The sequence below is a fragment of the Entelurus aequoreus genome, linkage group LG17, assembly GCF_033978785.1.
Source record: "Entelurus aequoreus isolate RoL-2023_Sb linkage group LG17, RoL_Eaeq_v1.1, whole genome shotgun sequence".
Lineage (NCBI taxonomy): Eukaryota > Metazoa > Chordata > Actinopteri > Syngnathiformes > Syngnathidae > Entelurus > Entelurus aequoreus.
In genome coordinates, this window is record NC_084747.1 from 46,160,756 (window position 1) to 46,178,633 (window position 17,878).

Consider the following 17,878-nt stretch of genomic DNA (forward strand, 5'->3'; position numbering starts at 1 on the left):
TGAGCAGAACATGCACAACAACATGCGCATCACTCGCATCTTAAAGAGTCTGGGCGAGGAGACTCTGGTCAAGAAAAACCTCACCAGTGTTAAACACAGCGTACTTGACTACTTCCTGTTTGCGATTCTGGATAAACAACAACGCCAGGAGTTGGTGCGCAACGCCTACCTTCACTTTGAACCAAAGGATAAATTTGTGTGGTGTCCCAGGAAGATTCAGAGGCAGTTTAAGAAGTTCAGGAAGAAAGAAAAACATCGGCATTCCTCCTCTTCTTTTTCCACAAAAGACCATACGAAGATAAAGAAAAATCACAGACTCCACCAAGGACAAGACCATGGACCATGGAACAAGGAAACATATAACAAGACCATGGACCATGGAACAAGGAAACACATAACAAGGCCATGGACCTAAGACCATGGAACAAGTAAAGACATTTCCAGATGCCAAAGGCTTTGTGAGAAGTGTTTTGGTTAAAACCAAGACCAACACGGTTCAACGACCAATAGATGAACTCTGCCTGCTAATGGAAGCAGCTTGATGGACTGAGGGGGGCTTCGGTTCTCCAGACTCGATGACCGCTTCAGATATGACTATGGACTTTGAGACTTGACTAATAACTCAAGTAACTTAATTAATTTTGAATTTGAAGAACATAATTGTTTGGATTATATTGTTCTATTATGGCTCCTGTGAATATTATTATTTATGTAATTGTTTTGCTAAAGCACACAATTAGGGGCCAGGATGTTGGAGCCAGTTGGAGCCTATCTATATTATTTATTTATTAAGTGTTTGACAATGAAATCAAATAATGTCAAGAATGATGTTAATGAATTATTGGATGTTTTAGATTTCATTGTGATTGACTGATTGTTTTCAGCTGCTTACGCTCCTACTGGTGAGCCACTTCCTCCTCCTATAATTAAGAAGACAGGACAGCTGGGTGCCATTTGTCTGTCTATCATGTTGAAGGAGTGAGGAGTGAAACTGTTTGTTTACCGCTAAACAAGCCACGCTAAACAAGCCACGCTAAAGAAGCCACGCTAAAACAAGTTATTTTGAAGCCACGCTAAATAAGTTATTTTGATTATGTTGAAAGTCAACCACGGAGAATATTTATTGTTTGTGAAAATAAATTATGATCATTTGGAATCTAGAAATATCTCCGCGAGTGCTTATTAAGGAATTTAGTGAGTCAAACACCTCCTCCTCAAGACTACTCTGCATTACTTTATTTTTATTTTTTCGAAACTTTTTTGGAAAGCAAGAGTAGCCGCTACACCTGTGTACCACTTCGTACAGCGGCGTTTTAAAAAGTCATACATGTTACTTTTTCAAACCGATACAGATAATTTCCGATATTACATTTTAAAGCATTTATAGACCGATAATATCGGCAGTCCGATATTATCGGACATCTCTATCGGACATGTAAAAAATGGCTCGTTCTAAGTGGCTAGCAATGCAGCTAATGGTAGCAATTAATTCTACCTCTAAATCACTTTAAAATTCATTAAAAAAACATCACCAATACTTCATTTACGTTCCGTAACATGTATAATAACCAAACTGTAGCGACATTGTTATTGTAAGAGCGAACACTGAGGAACTATTTTCCGTGCTTCGGTATTAGCCCTAAAATGTAACTACGGCAAGAGATAAGCAAGCTTCTACATCAGCAAGAAACGCGTTTGATTTTGTAATACACAACACAATGCGATAAGACACCAAACTCTTTGCAGCATTTCAGGTTCAAACACTGATGACATCTAATAATCAGACAAGAAGCAAGGAATCAAGCACAGACAGAGTTCAATTTAGCTCAAGGAGACACGTGTTTTGGGCTGTATTCTAGTTACAGATCCAAACTACGCCCGTGCGCCTCCTCTATTTATTTGGAAGGGCCCTATTACATCACTGAAGCTGTCGCTGAGGGAAGGGGGTAATCTCGACAACTCCAGTTAGACACAATATATGATTGTAGAATAAATTAAAATGAGTTGATGCAGGTCATTTCGCCTTGTCTCTGCTTTGTCTGCGTCACGGTGTTCGGCCTTGGCAATCAGCAGGCAGAGTCTGGACACAACACTGATAAAGACGGCTGGCAATCTTTTGGACTGCCAGCTTGCGCAGATACAAAAATACCACTTCAGCACAATTGACAATAATTTATAGCAACGGCCCTTAAGCATAAAGTCAGTGTGATAATATATACATAATTATTCTAACACAGCACCTTTCAAGCTCTATCACTTTGGATTGGAAGTGTTACTTTTCATCCAGGATGTCTCTGTACATTGCTGCATTCATCTCAGTCTAGTCAGGGAGATGACAAAGAAGCCGTTGGCAAATCTGTCAGAGCTGCGGCATTTCTCTGCGGAGAGAGGAGAACCTTTCAGAAGGAAAACCGTCTCTGCAGCAAACCACCAATCAGGCCTGTATGGCAGAGTGGCCAGACGGAAGCCATTTCTTAGTAAACATCTTGCCAAAATGCACCTGAAAGACTCTCAGACCATGAGAAACTCAATTATCTGGTTTGATGAGACAAAGCTTAAACTCTTTGGCGTGAATGCCAGGGCTCATGTTTGAAGGAAACCAGGCACTGCTCATCACCAGGCCAATAGCATCCCTACAGTGAAGCATGGTGGTGGCAGCATCATGCTGTGGGGATGGCTTTCAGCGGCAGGAACTGGGAGGTTAGTCAGGATGGAGGGAAAGATAAATGCAGCAATGTACAGAGACAACCTGGATGAAAACCAACGTTTCCCATCCCAAATGATGAAGCTTGAGAGGTACTGCAAAGAAGAATGGGCAAAACTGCCCAACGATCGGTGTGCCAAGCTTGTGACGTCGTATTCAAAAAGACCTAAGGCTGTAATTGTTGCCCAAGGTGTATCAACAAAGTATTGAGCAAAGGGTTTGAATACTTATGTACATGTGGTTTTTGAGGGTTTTTAAAAAAGAAATTAGCAAAAAATTCAGCATTTAAAAAAAAAAAAATTTCTGTCCGGATTGGGTGCTCAGTGTTCAATAATGGGAAATAAAAATGAACTTTTTTGATTTTAGCAAATGGCTGCAAGGAAACAAAGTGTGAAAAATGTAAAGGAGTTTGAACACTTACCGTACCCACTGTCTAGTTCAAGCCTGTGCAATTATTTTGACTCGGGGGCACATTTAGAGCAGAAAATGTGTCTGGGGGCCGGTATATCTATTGTTAGGAACACTAATACAAATCCTCACAATAATGTCTGATTGAATGCTAAAAACGTTATAACAGACCGCCTTAAAAAAACGTAATGGAATTTTAAATTTTTCTATGAACGATAAAACACTGAATATTGACAAAATATCAATGTCACACCCCCTTTCAATCGACATATTTTACAATCAAGTGAAACGCAACAAAAATGCAACAAACTGTGAAATATGAACACGAAGGGTACACAATAAACCCACCTTCAATCTGATATATCACTAAGCTTTAGAACTTTGTTGTGAAAATCTCCTTCCGCGTCTGTGGAAACGCTTCCCGCCCACACTGCTTGGTGCCTCGTCTGAGCTGCTGTGACGTAAATTACCATAGTAACTAATTAGATGACCATAGTAACTAATTAGATTACCACAGTAACTGGTGTATCAGCCATAAGCGCAGATTCCAACCATTGAAATACTTTGTATAGTTCAAGACTTACGGTCATTAGAAAACATCACTGCACATCATACACTTTTCATCTTAAAGATCTAAAAAAATTATTTTGGAATGTCCGGCTGGCCAGATTGAAAAGCTTAATGGGCCGCATGTGGCCCCCGGGCCTTAATTTGCCCAGGTCTGGTTTGGTTAATCAGTGACCATGTAGTCTAAGAGAGCTACATTTTCCTTTCCACCTCCTCATCCACTCAGTCATTATTAAGGTTAAAGAAATAATATGGGAAATAAATGACTCTCTCCAATTATCACCTGCCTTCTTAATTATTTCCTGCTTAAGTAAATTAGCGCCCTGGGTATTAGTTGGACTTTAAGGTAGAGCAATTAGTGTATCTGAATGTGTGATGCCGTGCACACACATTTATGGCATTATATGGCTATAGTGTTCTGCATGGATAACTAAGGCAATTTTATTTTAGCACTTCTCACAGTGAGCGCTCACAAAGTGCTTCACATGGTTAAAATACAAACAGTGCAATCAAATATCAGCATATAGCATAATCAAACAGACATAGCAAATACAATTATAGAAATACGAAATTGTTGGAATATTACAGGAATATTACTGAAACCGCACGCCTAAACAAATGTGAGAAATGGCCTTAATGGGCAGCTCTCAGCTCATATGGTAATGCATTCCACCATTTCTACTATCGGTCTACCCCAAGGCAGCTGTGGCTACAAATGTAGCTTACCACCATCATGTGAATGTGAAGTAAATTATGGGTTCCACTTATCAGCGTCATCCTCCTATGAGTCGCTAGAAATAAGATGCTATAAAAACTATTATTATTATTATTATTTAGGAGAAAGTTGGCAGTTGACTCAAAGGCCCTTTCACCTTTTTTTAATTTAAAATTTTGTGCAAGGTACATCAAGTAGAAGGCAGCGAGCAGGCCGCACTGACATAACAGGACAGTGAAAAGACACAAGATCTACCAAGCATGCAGGCGCCTGACCATACAGGACCCCGTATGTGATGGATTACATGTTGCATTATATTCTGAAATTCACAGGGAGACAGTTCATAGATGCTAAAACGGGAGTAATATTGAATCTATGAAATCTTGAGCAGAGCCTGGTAGCAGCATCCTGCTCTAATTACAGGTGACCTATTAAGGTTTTGCTGAGACAGGCGAAGAGTGAATTAGTAATAGTACTAGTCAAGAGGTGAGGAAACAAGAAAATTAATGATCATTTCTAGATCGGAATAAGATACTACGGATCTGAGTTTTGAAATGTTTCTGAGGTGGAAAAAGCAGGACTGTTATACTTTTTCATGTGCTCATCAAAAACATGGAGTGATCAAATATGACCCCAAGATCTCTCAAAATAGAGGGGCACATTTGTACCAAGGGACCCTTGGCAGTTGGCTACTTTTGAAGTTGCCGTGTCAGTTATGGCAATGCTGGGCCATGTTTGCTAGATTTCTGTGTAAAATGGACTTCATTAAGATACTTGTGTCCTGCTAGTGTATTTCCCCACCTTCCTGCCAGTACTTGGGGCCTCTATCATAATAATCCGCCCAGCAGATGCTTCCTCAAAACGCAAGACTTTCGGCTAACTATGGGATTATTATGATCAAAAAAGCTAAAAATATGAATGAAAGTCAAGGTGTGAGGTCATATTGTTGTGCTATTGTGAGTTTTTTTGTCAGGTTAGCAACTATTTGCTGAGGAAACTTAAAAAGCTAGCAGAGTAGTTCAACATGGCAGTTTATCTTTTTTGTCCATCTGGATTAGCCAAGGCCAGTCGTTAGTTTGTTTTACGTTTGTGTAAATCGTGGGCTCCATCGTTTGGCTTCCCTCCTCTTGGCCACAGATTAGCGCGAGTGGAGTCGCGGCTCAAAGATTAACATTACTGTGGTGGGAACCTCTCCAGACTTAAGTGGATCATTTCACATGAATGCATCCGCTCACCACTCCGTGATCTACTTGTACGTCTTTTTTGAGAATGAAGACTTTATAAGGGTGAATTAGCACCCCCCACCACAATATCATCAGTGATGTCTCTTTCTTCTTGACTGTCCCGACAACCCGAGGGCACACACCGCTATCCTTCAATGGCACGACGGGTGAAAACTAGAGCGCTCTTGTTAAACTGGGTCGTTGCTGATGGCTGCCCTTCATTCTTCTGGCTGAGACACATCTTGGGAGAATGTGTGGAAGAAAGAGTGAACTCTTGCTTACTGGAAGCGAGTGCACACATTAAAGATATGCTTGTGTGATGCTGGTAATCAAGAGTTGGTGTCTTAGCTCACTAATAATACATTATAGTAGCCCACAGAAGTCATGAGTTGGTGTTTGAGAGAACTGTTTTAAACTTTCAGTTTGTTTGGAGTCCAAATAAATTGAAGAATTGAGTCTTTAGGATAGATTGCACTACTAGGCTAGTCTTCCCCAGTGCTAATACGTACGTCACCCACTTATACAGCTTTTGGGTGGGCAGTTGTGAGGAACACCCTAACTCGTGCAGCGTTACAGAGTCATGAATTGACAGTAATGCGATTGCTCCTCAGTCTTAACCAGTGTTGGGTTAGTTACAGAAAACCAGTAACTAGTTACAGTTACTAGTTACTTTATTTCAAAAGTAACTCAGTTACTAACTCAGTTTCTTACACCAAAAAGTAATGCGTTACTGTGAAAAGTAACTATTTAGTTACCGCATTTTTCGGAGTATAAGTCGCTCCGGAGTATAAGTCGCACCGGCTGAAAATGCATAATAAAGAAGGAAAAAAACATATATATATTTTTTGGGGAAATTTATTTGATAAAACCCAACACCAAGAATAGACATTTGAAAGGCAATTTAAAATAAATAAAGAATAGTGAACAACAGGCTGAATAAGTGTATGTTATACGACGCATAAATAACCAACTGAGAACGTGCCTGGTATGTTAACGTAACATATTATGGTAAGAGTCATTCAAATAACTATAACCTATAGAACATGCTATACGTTTACCAAACAATCTGTCACTCCTGATCGCTAAATCCAATGAAATCTTATACGTCTAGTCTCTTACGTGAATGAGCTAAATAATATTATTTGATATTTTACGGTAATGTGTTAATTTCACACATAAGTCGCTCCTGAGTATAAGTCGCACCCCCGGCCAAACTATGAAAAAAAAACTGCGACTTATAGTCCAAAAATACTGTACTTATATTTATTTTATTTTATTTTTTTAAGGCCCCTTTTAATGCCCTTTTAGCCTTCATTTCAGTACTGTTATTGCACTGGAGAATAATACAATCTGTTGATCAACTTGACATGCATTTGCATCACTGAACTCTGCTAAGCAATGTGGTCTACATACAACACACAAAGACAAAGATATGTTTCAAAGGGCCATTTTGTTTCAGGCCAGAACAAATTGACACTACTATTTTTTAAATAGCTGCAACATAAAATACATAAGTAACAAACAGCATAATAACAACATAGCTGTAAACCAAGGAAGGCACACACTACATACACAAAGCCTATCCAGGCGTTTTTTTCTCTCAATGAATTATGAAATAAAATCATGTCTGAAGCCCAGAACACTACACATTTCCCATTTTAGTTTAGAGATAAGGAAAGCTTGGCCTGGCCCACTAGCAAAAACCAAAGCCTTTAAATGAGTAATTCATGGTAGTTTTTTTTGTTTTGTTTTTTTGTTATGGTGTAGTATTGAATTTGTTTTGATCTAACAATCGTATGTAGGGAAAAATAATGAGTTTATTTAAATATTGTGCTGATATTTTTCAACTATCAATAGTACTCACTCTAATAAAATAAATAGAAAAAGGTAGAGTTAGTACATGGGATCAGTATTGGTATTGGCCAATCTCACTGGTATCGGAATCTGCAGCATAAATCCCTTATCGGAGCATCCCTAGTTATTTCTGTAGTCCTATTCGGTTAAATATGATAACCGTCACATTTTACGAATGAAATGGGTAACTCCAAAAGAGTCTAGTAAGACAAAATTGTCAAAAGGCTTGTCCATCCCTAAAGTACTGTACAGGGGTTAACTAATGTGTCAGTATAGTTCATTGTCCTGAAAGTGGAACATGAAGGCAATCTTGTCTTTGAGTACAGTCCTATAGTCTGGCTCATCGGTGACACCACTGTGACAGACACACACACACAAAAGGCAAATAAAATACTTAAGCTATAGGCTGGTTTGATGGTATAGTTGTGTACCTATTTCCCTTTCAATTTGACACCTACTTCCAAATTGTTTAACTTGGGCAATCACTGTGCATGCAGTGAAACATTTAAAATGACCTCATCTTGACTTCTGCTGCTTAAAGGAGTCTTAATGTGATGCAACTCCTGTAATGAATGACTCAAGTGTTTTGAGACCTGAGGTCCACCATTAGTCAGTTTGTATCTAGATTTACCAGATTATCCATCTTGATGTGACAGGCACACCATAAGGTAAAGAATCTACTCAGAGGGTGCTTAATTTAAAATTGGACATGCATCCAATCGCTTTTTTTTTGCAAGGAGCTAATCCGAAAAATAGGATTATCCGATGCTGCTGGTGGTCGTTTTCCCACTCCATCCGCTGTAATCCAGTTTTAGATGCCGGACTAGACTTGCAGATTTTTTTTATTTGGCGAAATTAAATTGTGCGACACCGTGTTTGCTCGACGGGGTGGTGCAGGAGATGCAAAGGTATTAGCTGTGCCGGCGTATCGTCTGGCCTTTGGCGGGTATTTTTAGGTCGGTGGTCTTTGCTGTCATAACAGGAACAGAATGCCTCCTTTGATGGGGCTAGCAAAACAAAGTTGCTGTGCATGACCTGAGTAGTTGTACTAGCTTGTATTTACTTTAGTAAGTTAGTTAAATTACTGCTAACTGTGCTATCTGCAGCAAATGTCACCCTAATAAAGCCTTCTTTTAATTTTCTCTCTCTTATCCAAACAGGGTCCTCTTCCAGAGCACCATTTTTTTACCCCCTACCCTACTCCCTTTTTGTTTTGTTTTTTCATTGCTGTTGTTTTCTTGAGGATAAGAGAAAACTTCACTGTCCAAGAGCCTTAAACGGTAGTTTACATGGTCTGGGTTCAGACTGTGCCTTTTGACGGACAACAGCCTCGTGGCTCCATCAGATCACAAGAGGAAATATGAGCTCAGCCAAGCCCAGTGGGATCAAAGGACCCAGTAAGATAGCCAGACCACTTGGGACAGGCGCACCTAAGACCAACCCCAGCACAGGTAGGATCATCAATATCTAAATATAAAAATAATTTTGCCTGTATTAAAAAAAAAAAATGCTTAGTTTAGATTTGCACTGTGAGGTGTTTCTAATAAAATGGCTTTCTTCTCTTAATTAAAATAACCAAAATATGAAATACAACTGTCAATATGAGTTTGACACTGTGGAAACAACCTTTTAGCAATTGTTGGCCAATTTACAGACTAGGTTAAGCTGTAAATTATGAATTTTTGTGGCCCATTACATGTTTTTTTTCTTGGCCCGCTGCACAGTCTAAAGCAGGTCTTCAACAGGGGTCCACAGAGGTACTGCAGTGTGGCTGTGAAATTTTTGGTTGATTAGGCTTTTAACAACGTTGTATTTTAGGGATGTTACTAAGGTTGTAACGGTACACAAAAATTTCGGTTCGGTACGTACCTCGGTTTAGCGGTCACGGTTCGGTTCATTTTCGGTACAGTAAGAAAACAACAAAATATACATTTTTTTGGTTATTTATTTACCAAATTTGTAAACAATGGCTTTATCCTTTTAACATTGGGAACACTATAATAATTCTGCCCCAAAATAGAAATAGCTGTGTGTGTGAAGGATGTGAGCCACCACTAGGCTGATCAGTGCAACAGCAGGCAGCCATGAATGCTAAGCATAACAATAACATACATATACACACAGGGTCCATTGCCAGGGTTAATGTGGTCAACATATATAAAATAAAAACTTAATAAGATAAGGCACAGAATGGTTTCTTAACAAAACCTTTCTACATATAAAGTGCTTTTTTTGATTGATTGATTGTGACTTTTATTAGTAGATTGCACAGTACAGTACATATTCCGTACAATTGACCACTAAATGGTAACACCCCAGTAAGTTTTTCAACTTGTTTAAGTCAGGGTCCACGTTAATCAACATAAACTGCCTCGAGTTGTTGCTCAGATTAAATAAAATGACAAAACTTTTCTTCTACATATAAAAAGTGCAACATTAAACAGTTTCAAGTCAACTCGGCCTCAGGTTAACTTTTCTTTCCACCCCCAGCCTTTAACCCTGGTGACTTTCACTCAATCTTCATGTTTTTTTGCCAGAAAAATCAGTTTATCCACATTGTCTGCAGAAAGAGCAGACCTGCTTGCAGTTACAATGTCTCAGTGGGTCAAAATCTAGTTTTTAATGCAATATGGTCTTAAATCTGGTGCTATAAAAACACCAACGGCATTTGTTATTGCATTAGCCCTGCCTGACTCGCCGAGGGGAGGCTGCTTGAATGCGGTGTTTGCACGACGCTCGTCTTTGTCTTCGTTGAAGCGATGTTCACTTGGGGGTGGTGACGCTTCAAATGGGTTAGCATGTTTGACGTGTTGCCAGAAGCATACCCTACTGCTGCTGAACAATGTCGGCAAACCTCCGTCCTCCATTGTTGTATCGCACCGCGAAGCCTAAGTGTTCCCAAACAGGAGATCTTAACGAGGCAGGAAGGTCTTCCAGCTCTGGCTTTTTACATGTTGTCGTAGCCCGGTCGCTGCTAGCATGCCGTGTGTTGTGCCTTGGTGTGCAATGTTTACACAACGTGCGGTACGCTACTTAATATGTCCGCGTGGAAACTCGTTCGGTACACATCCGAACCAAACCGAAAACCCCGTACCGAAACGGTTCAATACAAATACACGTACCGTTACACCCTTAGATGTTACAATCAACATTTTTGGCCTTTGATCCCAATCCGTTTTTTTTTTTGGCATCAGATCCAATCCTATTTCGAGTCCTGACCCTAAAAATAGGTGCACCACTATATTGTGCTCTCTATTGGTGCAGTCTTGCGCTTATTTCACTCTAACAAACCTTGGAAGCAACAAAATACAAATCAGTTATTTTTTCTCATTCAATTAATCGATTTTTCTCGATTAATGATTGCAGCCCTAACTGGGTCACAGCTGTGGTAAAGATCGGCTGCGCTCGGCAGCTCATCAGCTGATCACCAATCATTTAAAAATGGCAAATATCGGCTCCGATCTCATTCCATGTTTGGGATCTGGACACCTCCTATTGTATTAATTTTATTGTCTTTAAATACACATTAACATTGGTTTATAAATGGCAGTGACATAGCCACTCGCTCACTGTACCTTGCAGGTTAAAAAACATTAATACATAATTATACTGTATTTTTGTAATAATCTTAGCATGGAAGACAGCCAGCTTTTAGTGCTCTAGTTGCCAGCTAGCTATTAGCCTGGCTATACTGAATTCTTTGAATGAAAACATTGAAGTCCCCCTGGTCTAAAAAGGAAAATTAAACACATGTAATGTAATAAATTTACATTTTTTTATTTCTATACTTTTTCATAACTCCTCTGGTTCAGTGTTCTTATGCAGTTTTCCTAATAATCAGCTGATTACACTGCAAAAAGTCAGTGTTCAAAAACAAGAAAAAAATAAATTAGGGGTATTTTATTTGAACTAAGCAAAATTATCTGCCAATAGAACAAGAACATTCGGCTTGTCAAGACTTTCCAAAACAAGTAAAATTAGCTAACCTCAATGAACCCAAAACACCTTAAAATAAGTATATTCTCACTAATAACAAGTGCACTTTTCTTGGTAGAAAAAAAAGAGACCTTTTTGCTCAATATGTTGAAAAATATTCTTAAATTAAGTAAATGCCAGTGCCATTATCTTGACATAATGATATGCGCTCGGCATCATGATTTTTTTTTTCATGCTTGAAGTAAGAAATGATTACTTTAAAAAAGTAGTTTTATACTTGTGAGTGTTGATGACACAGCTTTGCAACAGTTGATATTCTAGTTTCAAGCATGTTTTACTCAATATAGGTCATCAAATCTCAGCAACAAGCTGTAATATCTTACTGAGATCATTTAGGACCAAAACCCTTAAAACAAGTAAAACACTCTAACATAAAATTTGCTTAGTGAGAATAATTATCTTATCAGACAGAAAATAAGCAAATATCACCCTTATTTGAGATATTTAATCTTACTTAGATTTCAGTTTTTGCAGTGTATATTGTATTGTACATTTTCTTTATTGCCCTTTGTCATGTTATTAACAGGAAGTAAGGCTGCACCGGCAGAAAAATTAGCCGCCGACGTAGAAGATGCCCTTAGTGCCGGCGATGCCTTCAGGATGGGGGAGCGAGTTTGGGTGAATGGGAACAAGCCGGGGTGCATACAGTTTTTGGGAGAGACCCAGTTCGCCCCTGGACAGTGGGCTGGCATCGTTTTGGATGAGCCCATTGGAAAGAATGATGGTTCCGTGGCCGGTGTGCGCTATTTCCAGTGTGAAGCCTTGCGGGGGATATTTACCCGTCCTTCTAAGCTGTCCCGCACGGAAGGGGAGGCCAATGGAACTGAGACGGCACCATCGTCCCGCGCCGCATCCCCCACCCCATCGGTGGGCAGTGTCTCCTCCCAAACGCAAGCACCAAAATCAGCACTTCCCTCATCAGTAGCAGCCAAAAAGGCCTCAACCCCTGCACGACCTGCGCCCGCTACGCCGCCTTCTAACCTGGCTTGTACGAACAGTGAATCCACCTCCAACCTCTCAGAGAGCGGATCAGTCAAGAAGGGAGAGCGGGAGCTGAAGATGGGCGACCGTGTGTTGGTAAGATTTGTTACATAAGTACATACACATAATATATAATAATAATAATAATAATAATAAATAATATAATATAATATATAATAATAATAATCTCACTGCTGAACTGCTATGCTTAAAAGGGTGAACATTTGTTGAAACACCCCAACTTTTCTTCCCTGTGCTATTATATTTCTGACGAATGTGCCACATGACGACACTCTTATTCAGCCCCGAAGTTTGACTTGACAAAGCAAAACATTTTTGCATTGGCACGAGTGGGATTTAGCAAACTAATTGTCTATAAGTCACTTCAGAATCAGAAATACTTTATTAATCCCAGAGGGGAAATTAAAATTTTCAGCACAATCCCATTCAAGATCAGACAAACATTACAGGGAGACAGAACAGGATCAAACATTACAGGGAGACAGAACAGGATCGCTGACGGGTCTGCCAACTTCCGGTGCCCCTTACATAAAAGGTGAGATACCGGTAAAAGGAATATCTGTGTTACATGTATGCTGACATTATTATTCCAAAGCATTTTGACCGCAACCCACTAGGTGGCGTCACTAATTCTAATTTATTATCCTATTTCTTTATTGATACCTACATTCCTATCACCAAACACTGAAAAACACAAAGGGTATAAAAAAGAATAACTGAAAAAAAAACTTGAGTTGGTTGTGTTTCTGACAACAGCAAAACAAAAAGTTTTTTTGACTGTATAGGAAACACTACATGGTATAATGTCACTTTTGCTTCTTTTAAATGTGCTGCCCTTAACCATTTTCCAAACTTCCCAACTGTGTGTTCAAATAGTTGAAGGTCAAAAATGAGTTTCTTATGTTGACAGTTTGACCTCAATCTGTTCAAGGCTGGCACATGTTTCTGTTGCTTTGATGGAATTATGTCATTTAGGATTTTATTCTAGCAAAGCTGATTACTCCCCAGGGACTCTCTTATCTACTGAGGAGGGGCTTAAACGTCGACTAAGGTACTGAGTTATATCTTTCAGGTTGGCGGAACCAAGGCAGGAGTGGTCCGTTTCTTGGGAGAAACCGATTTTGCCAAAGGCGAGTGGTGCGGCGTAGAACTGGATGAACCTTTGGGAAAAAATGACGGGGCCGTGGCAGGCACAAGGTACAATCGCTCAGAAATCTGTGTCATGAAATGTTTCAAATGATCGCTTTGCTGTCGGCAGGTATTTCCGGTGCCAACCAAAGTATGGCTTATTTGCGCCAGTGCACAAAGTCACACGCATTGGCTTCCCTTCCACCACGCCTGCCAAGGCAAAGACGACTGTTCGTAAAGTGGTGGCCACCCCAACAGGGTTGAAGCGAAGCCCCAGTGCCTCCTCCATCAGCAGCATGAGTTCCGTGGCCTCCTCAGTCAGCAACAAGCCAAGCCGCACAGGCCTGGTAAGGCTCTTTTCAAAGCTGCAGTCGTCTTTTTGTTATGGATGTTGTTGACCTGTTATTCTTTTTTATCTGTATGACTGCAGCTAACAGAGACGTCGTCGCGGTACAATCGCAAGATTTCAGGCACCACGGCCTTGCAGGAGGCGCTGAAGGAAAAGCAACAACACATTGAGCAGCTTATGGTGGAGAGGGACATGGAGAAAGCCGAGGTTGCCAAAGCCACGGGCCAAGTTGGGGAGATGGTGCAAGAAATCACGCTGCTCAGGGACGACCAGGAGCAGGTTGCCTATTGTTACTGTTTAATGCTGCTTTATCTCACTGATAGATGGCTGACTTGAGAGTGCTAACTTTCCACCGTGCTGCAAACCCGCCTCTTCCTGCTCCGAGCATGTAAACTACGAGTGCTTATTATCATCAATCAATCAAAGTTGACTTATATAGCCCTAAATCACAAGTGTCTCAAAGGGCTGCACAAGCCACAACGACATCAATTAGTTACGTTTGTTGTCTGTTATTGATAGGGGTGTAACAGTACGTGTATTTGTATTGAACCGTTTCGGTACGGGGGTTCGGTTTGGAGGTGTACCGAACGAGTTTCCACACGACATATTAAGTAGCGTAACGCACGTTGTGTAAACAATGCACACCGAGGCACAACACACGGCATGCTAGCAGCTAACGGGCTACGATAGACTGACCATACGTCCTCTTTTCACCGGACATGTCCTCTTTTGCGGAGCTGTCAGGGCGGAGTGTCCGGCATTTTGAGTTAGGGTTGCGTGCATTTTCAATGTACGTTCAGGGTTAAGAAGGGGTTAAAAACAAAACAAATTGTGTGCGCAGCAGCATTCGTGAGGGAGGGGCAGAGACAGAAAGAGAGAGAGAGTTATGATAAACGCGCATGCGTCGCCAGGCTCTGCTTTTTATCCATAGATTTATCAGATTTAATTTTTTACTATCTATAGCAGGGGTGTCAAAAGTGTGCCCCGGAGGCCATTTGCGGCCCACAGCTAATGTTTTAAAAGGCCCACGGCACATTCTAAAAATACTATTAAAATAAACAAAAGCATAACAAAAGTGAAATAAAACAGCTTAAAGGTTAAATGTAATTTAGAAAAAGTTGCAATGTTGACTAATAAAACAAAGATGTTTTTTTTCTTTCAAACTGTCATTGCTCAAAATATAATATTGAATCAAAATCAATGTTGTTATGAATTATTGACCTATCCAAAGTTCCGATTACTTCACATCAAATATTCCACTAAGAAAAATATTTTTGGTGGAAGGTTTTGCAAATTTGGTAAATAAATAACCCAAAAATGTATATTTTGTTGTTTTCTTACTGTACCGAAAATGAACCGAACCGTGACCTCTAAACTGAGGTACGTACCGAACCGAAATTTCTGTGTACCGTTACACCCCTAGTTATGGATAATGATTTGGCAAAGTTTAGCTGAATGTAGAGCTACAACGATTCATTAATTAAATCAATTAATTTGAGGCGAAAAAAGCTTGAATAATTATATATTTTTTTGCTTTGGTTATCCATTTAATGATTTTGATTATTAGAGCGCATATTAGAGCAGTGCTGTGGGTTGCGCTGTAGTTTGAACAGTGATGTAGTGACGGCGAGAGGTGGCTCAAAGAAAAACAATGGGGGTAAACACGAGAGAACGTTTTTGCGATCCTTTCAAAATGAAAAACATGAAATGTTTGCATTGTCAAACAGAGCTGGTATTTTACAATAGCACTACATCAATGATCTGCCCCCCTGGGTATAAGTTAGACTCTAACTTGGAAACATGTCACCAGAAAGAAACCTTCGAATGTACTGAGGTAGCAATTAAAACATGTTAAAAGTCTATTTCCGCCTACTAACGCTGCCTTCTCATTGATCAGACTTCAATGAGGAGGCAGGATGTTGGTTGACGAGTTCTTTGTATACCAAAGGTGTCAGGTTATCAAGATCTCGTTACATACAACGGCTTCCGTGTACCGTCAACAATATTCTCAAATCAACTTCCTGCTCCCGTTCCCACAGGATCATGGGAAATGTAGTTCTTTTTTTCGCCTAAAGAACAACCCTGCAATTGCTCTTTTCAGTCTTATCGCTGTATAAATGAGTACACATTGACATACGTGAATATAAACAGCTCAGAATTTATCATATAAACGTACAATTCAAATGAGCTGTTAAACAATATACTTCACAACAGATGGCATGGGCAAGTCTGAGTTCAGAACAAGTTGACATGTTAACGTTTTTGCACTACTTATCTTAAAAACAAACTGACTGTGTTCTAATTCTCATTTAGAAAGCCTTTTTGTTAATTTATTTCTTATTTTTACCGGGTTTTGGGCTATGATCAGTTTTTCAAAGTGTATTTTTTATTTATTTTTTTATTTTTTAACTTATTTTAAATGTTTCATGCATCGGTACATATATATTGATGCTTTCAAGTTAAATTGCAATGTTGTGAATTCATAGGAACAAGGAATAAAGGTCATCAGGAAAATAATATTTTAACTATTTTCTTTAAACTGAGGCTATAAAGTTTGTTTTATCCAATTACTTGATTAATTCAAAAAAAATTAATCGATTACCAAATTTTTCGGAGTATAAGTCGCACCGGCCGAAAATGCATAATAAAGAAGGAAAAAAACATATATAAGTCGCACTGGAGTATAAGTCGCATTTTTTGGGCAAATGTATTTGATAAAACCCACCACCAAGAATAGACATTTGAAAGGCAATTTAAAATAAATAAAGAATAGTGAACAACAGGCTGCATAAGTGTACGTTATATGAGGCATAAATAACCAACTGAGAACGTGCCTGGTATGTTAACGTAACATATTATGGTAAGAGTCATTCAAATAACTATAACATATAGAACATGCTATACGTTTACCAAACAATCTGTCACTCCTAATCGCTAAATCCCATGAAATCTTATACGTCTAGTCTCTTACGTGAATGAGCTAAATAATAATATTTGATATTTTACGGTAATGTGTTAATAATTTCACACATAAGTCGCTACTGAGTATAAGTCGCACCCCCGGCCAAACTATGGATAAAAAACTGCGACTTCTAGTCCAAAAAATACGGTAGTTGTTTCCTAAAATAACAGATAGCTGCAGCTCTACTTGAATGCATTTTAACAACAGCTTGACCTCCAAATTATTGAATGCGTCTGAGACCGCTTTTGTGTGTGTGTGCATGCTCCATGGACATGTATGTTTATACCTGACGGCTGTGAGTGACAGCCATGATTGCCAATCATCCTATTGGGACTAACTGACAATTTACAACCATATTTATTGAGTTTAATTCGTAATTTGAAAAAAAAAAATAGAGCATAACTTTTTTTTGTACAATATAATCCTTTTAAACCACTATTGGTTACATATGCAAGCCGGTGGTAGTCTTTCTGTATTTTTTGCTTGAAAAATACTTTTATTTTGAGCCAGTGACATAAAGCAGCTATAAAAGCTTGTTTAATAATAACTAAAACAATACACCCTATTTGACCTGAACACACAGGATGTCGAACCAAGCCATTTTTCAGTGTAATATGTAACATCATTAATTCTGCTCCGGTATAGTTTAAGCTCCCTGTGTTGACATATTCTACCCTTCTATTTTGGCAGTTACGTGCCTTGGTAGAAGTGGCAGACAAAGACAAAGTTGATCTGCTGAACCAGCTTGAGGAGGAGCGTAGGTAAGCAGTAGTGAATGACGATAAAATGCTAAATAATACTTCAAATTATGTGTGTTTTGAGCTGTTGAAATTTTTTGTTATGTTTTAAATAGAAGGGTTGAGGACCTTCAGTTCCGTGTAGAGGAAGCATGCATCACCAAAGGGGACTTGGAGGTAAATTTGTGTCACAGAACCACGTGATTACAATGAAAACATCAATTAAACTAGCC

At 39.3% G+C, this 17,878-nt stretch overlaps 1 protein-coding gene across 5 annotated transcripts in view; it reads left to right on the forward strand.

The window, feature by feature from the left end:
- The window catches only part of clip1a (CAP-GLY domain containing linker protein 1a), a 52,861-nt gene that overhangs the window by 6,947 nt on the left and 28,036 nt on the right, over window positions 1-17,878 (forward strand). For all 5 annotated transcript variants that reach the window (XM_062025794.1, XM_062025793.1, XM_062025796.1 and 2 more), the window contains exons 2-8: window positions 8,632-8,922; window positions 11,994-12,544; window positions 13,542-13,666; window positions 13,728-13,944; window positions 14,028-14,225; window positions 17,599-17,669; window positions 17,762-17,822. In XM_062025794.1, the coding sequence (XP_061881778.1) occupies window positions 8,832-8,922; window positions 11,994-12,544; window positions 13,542-13,666; window positions 13,728-13,944; window positions 14,028-14,225; window positions 17,599-17,669; window positions 17,762-17,822 (1,314 nt within the window). In that variant the 5' untranslated portion in view covers window positions 8,632-8,831. The remainder of the gene's footprint in view (window positions 1-8,631; window positions 8,923-11,993; window positions 12,545-13,541; window positions 13,667-13,727; window positions 13,945-14,027; window positions 14,226-17,598; window positions 17,670-17,761; window positions 17,823-17,878) is intronic.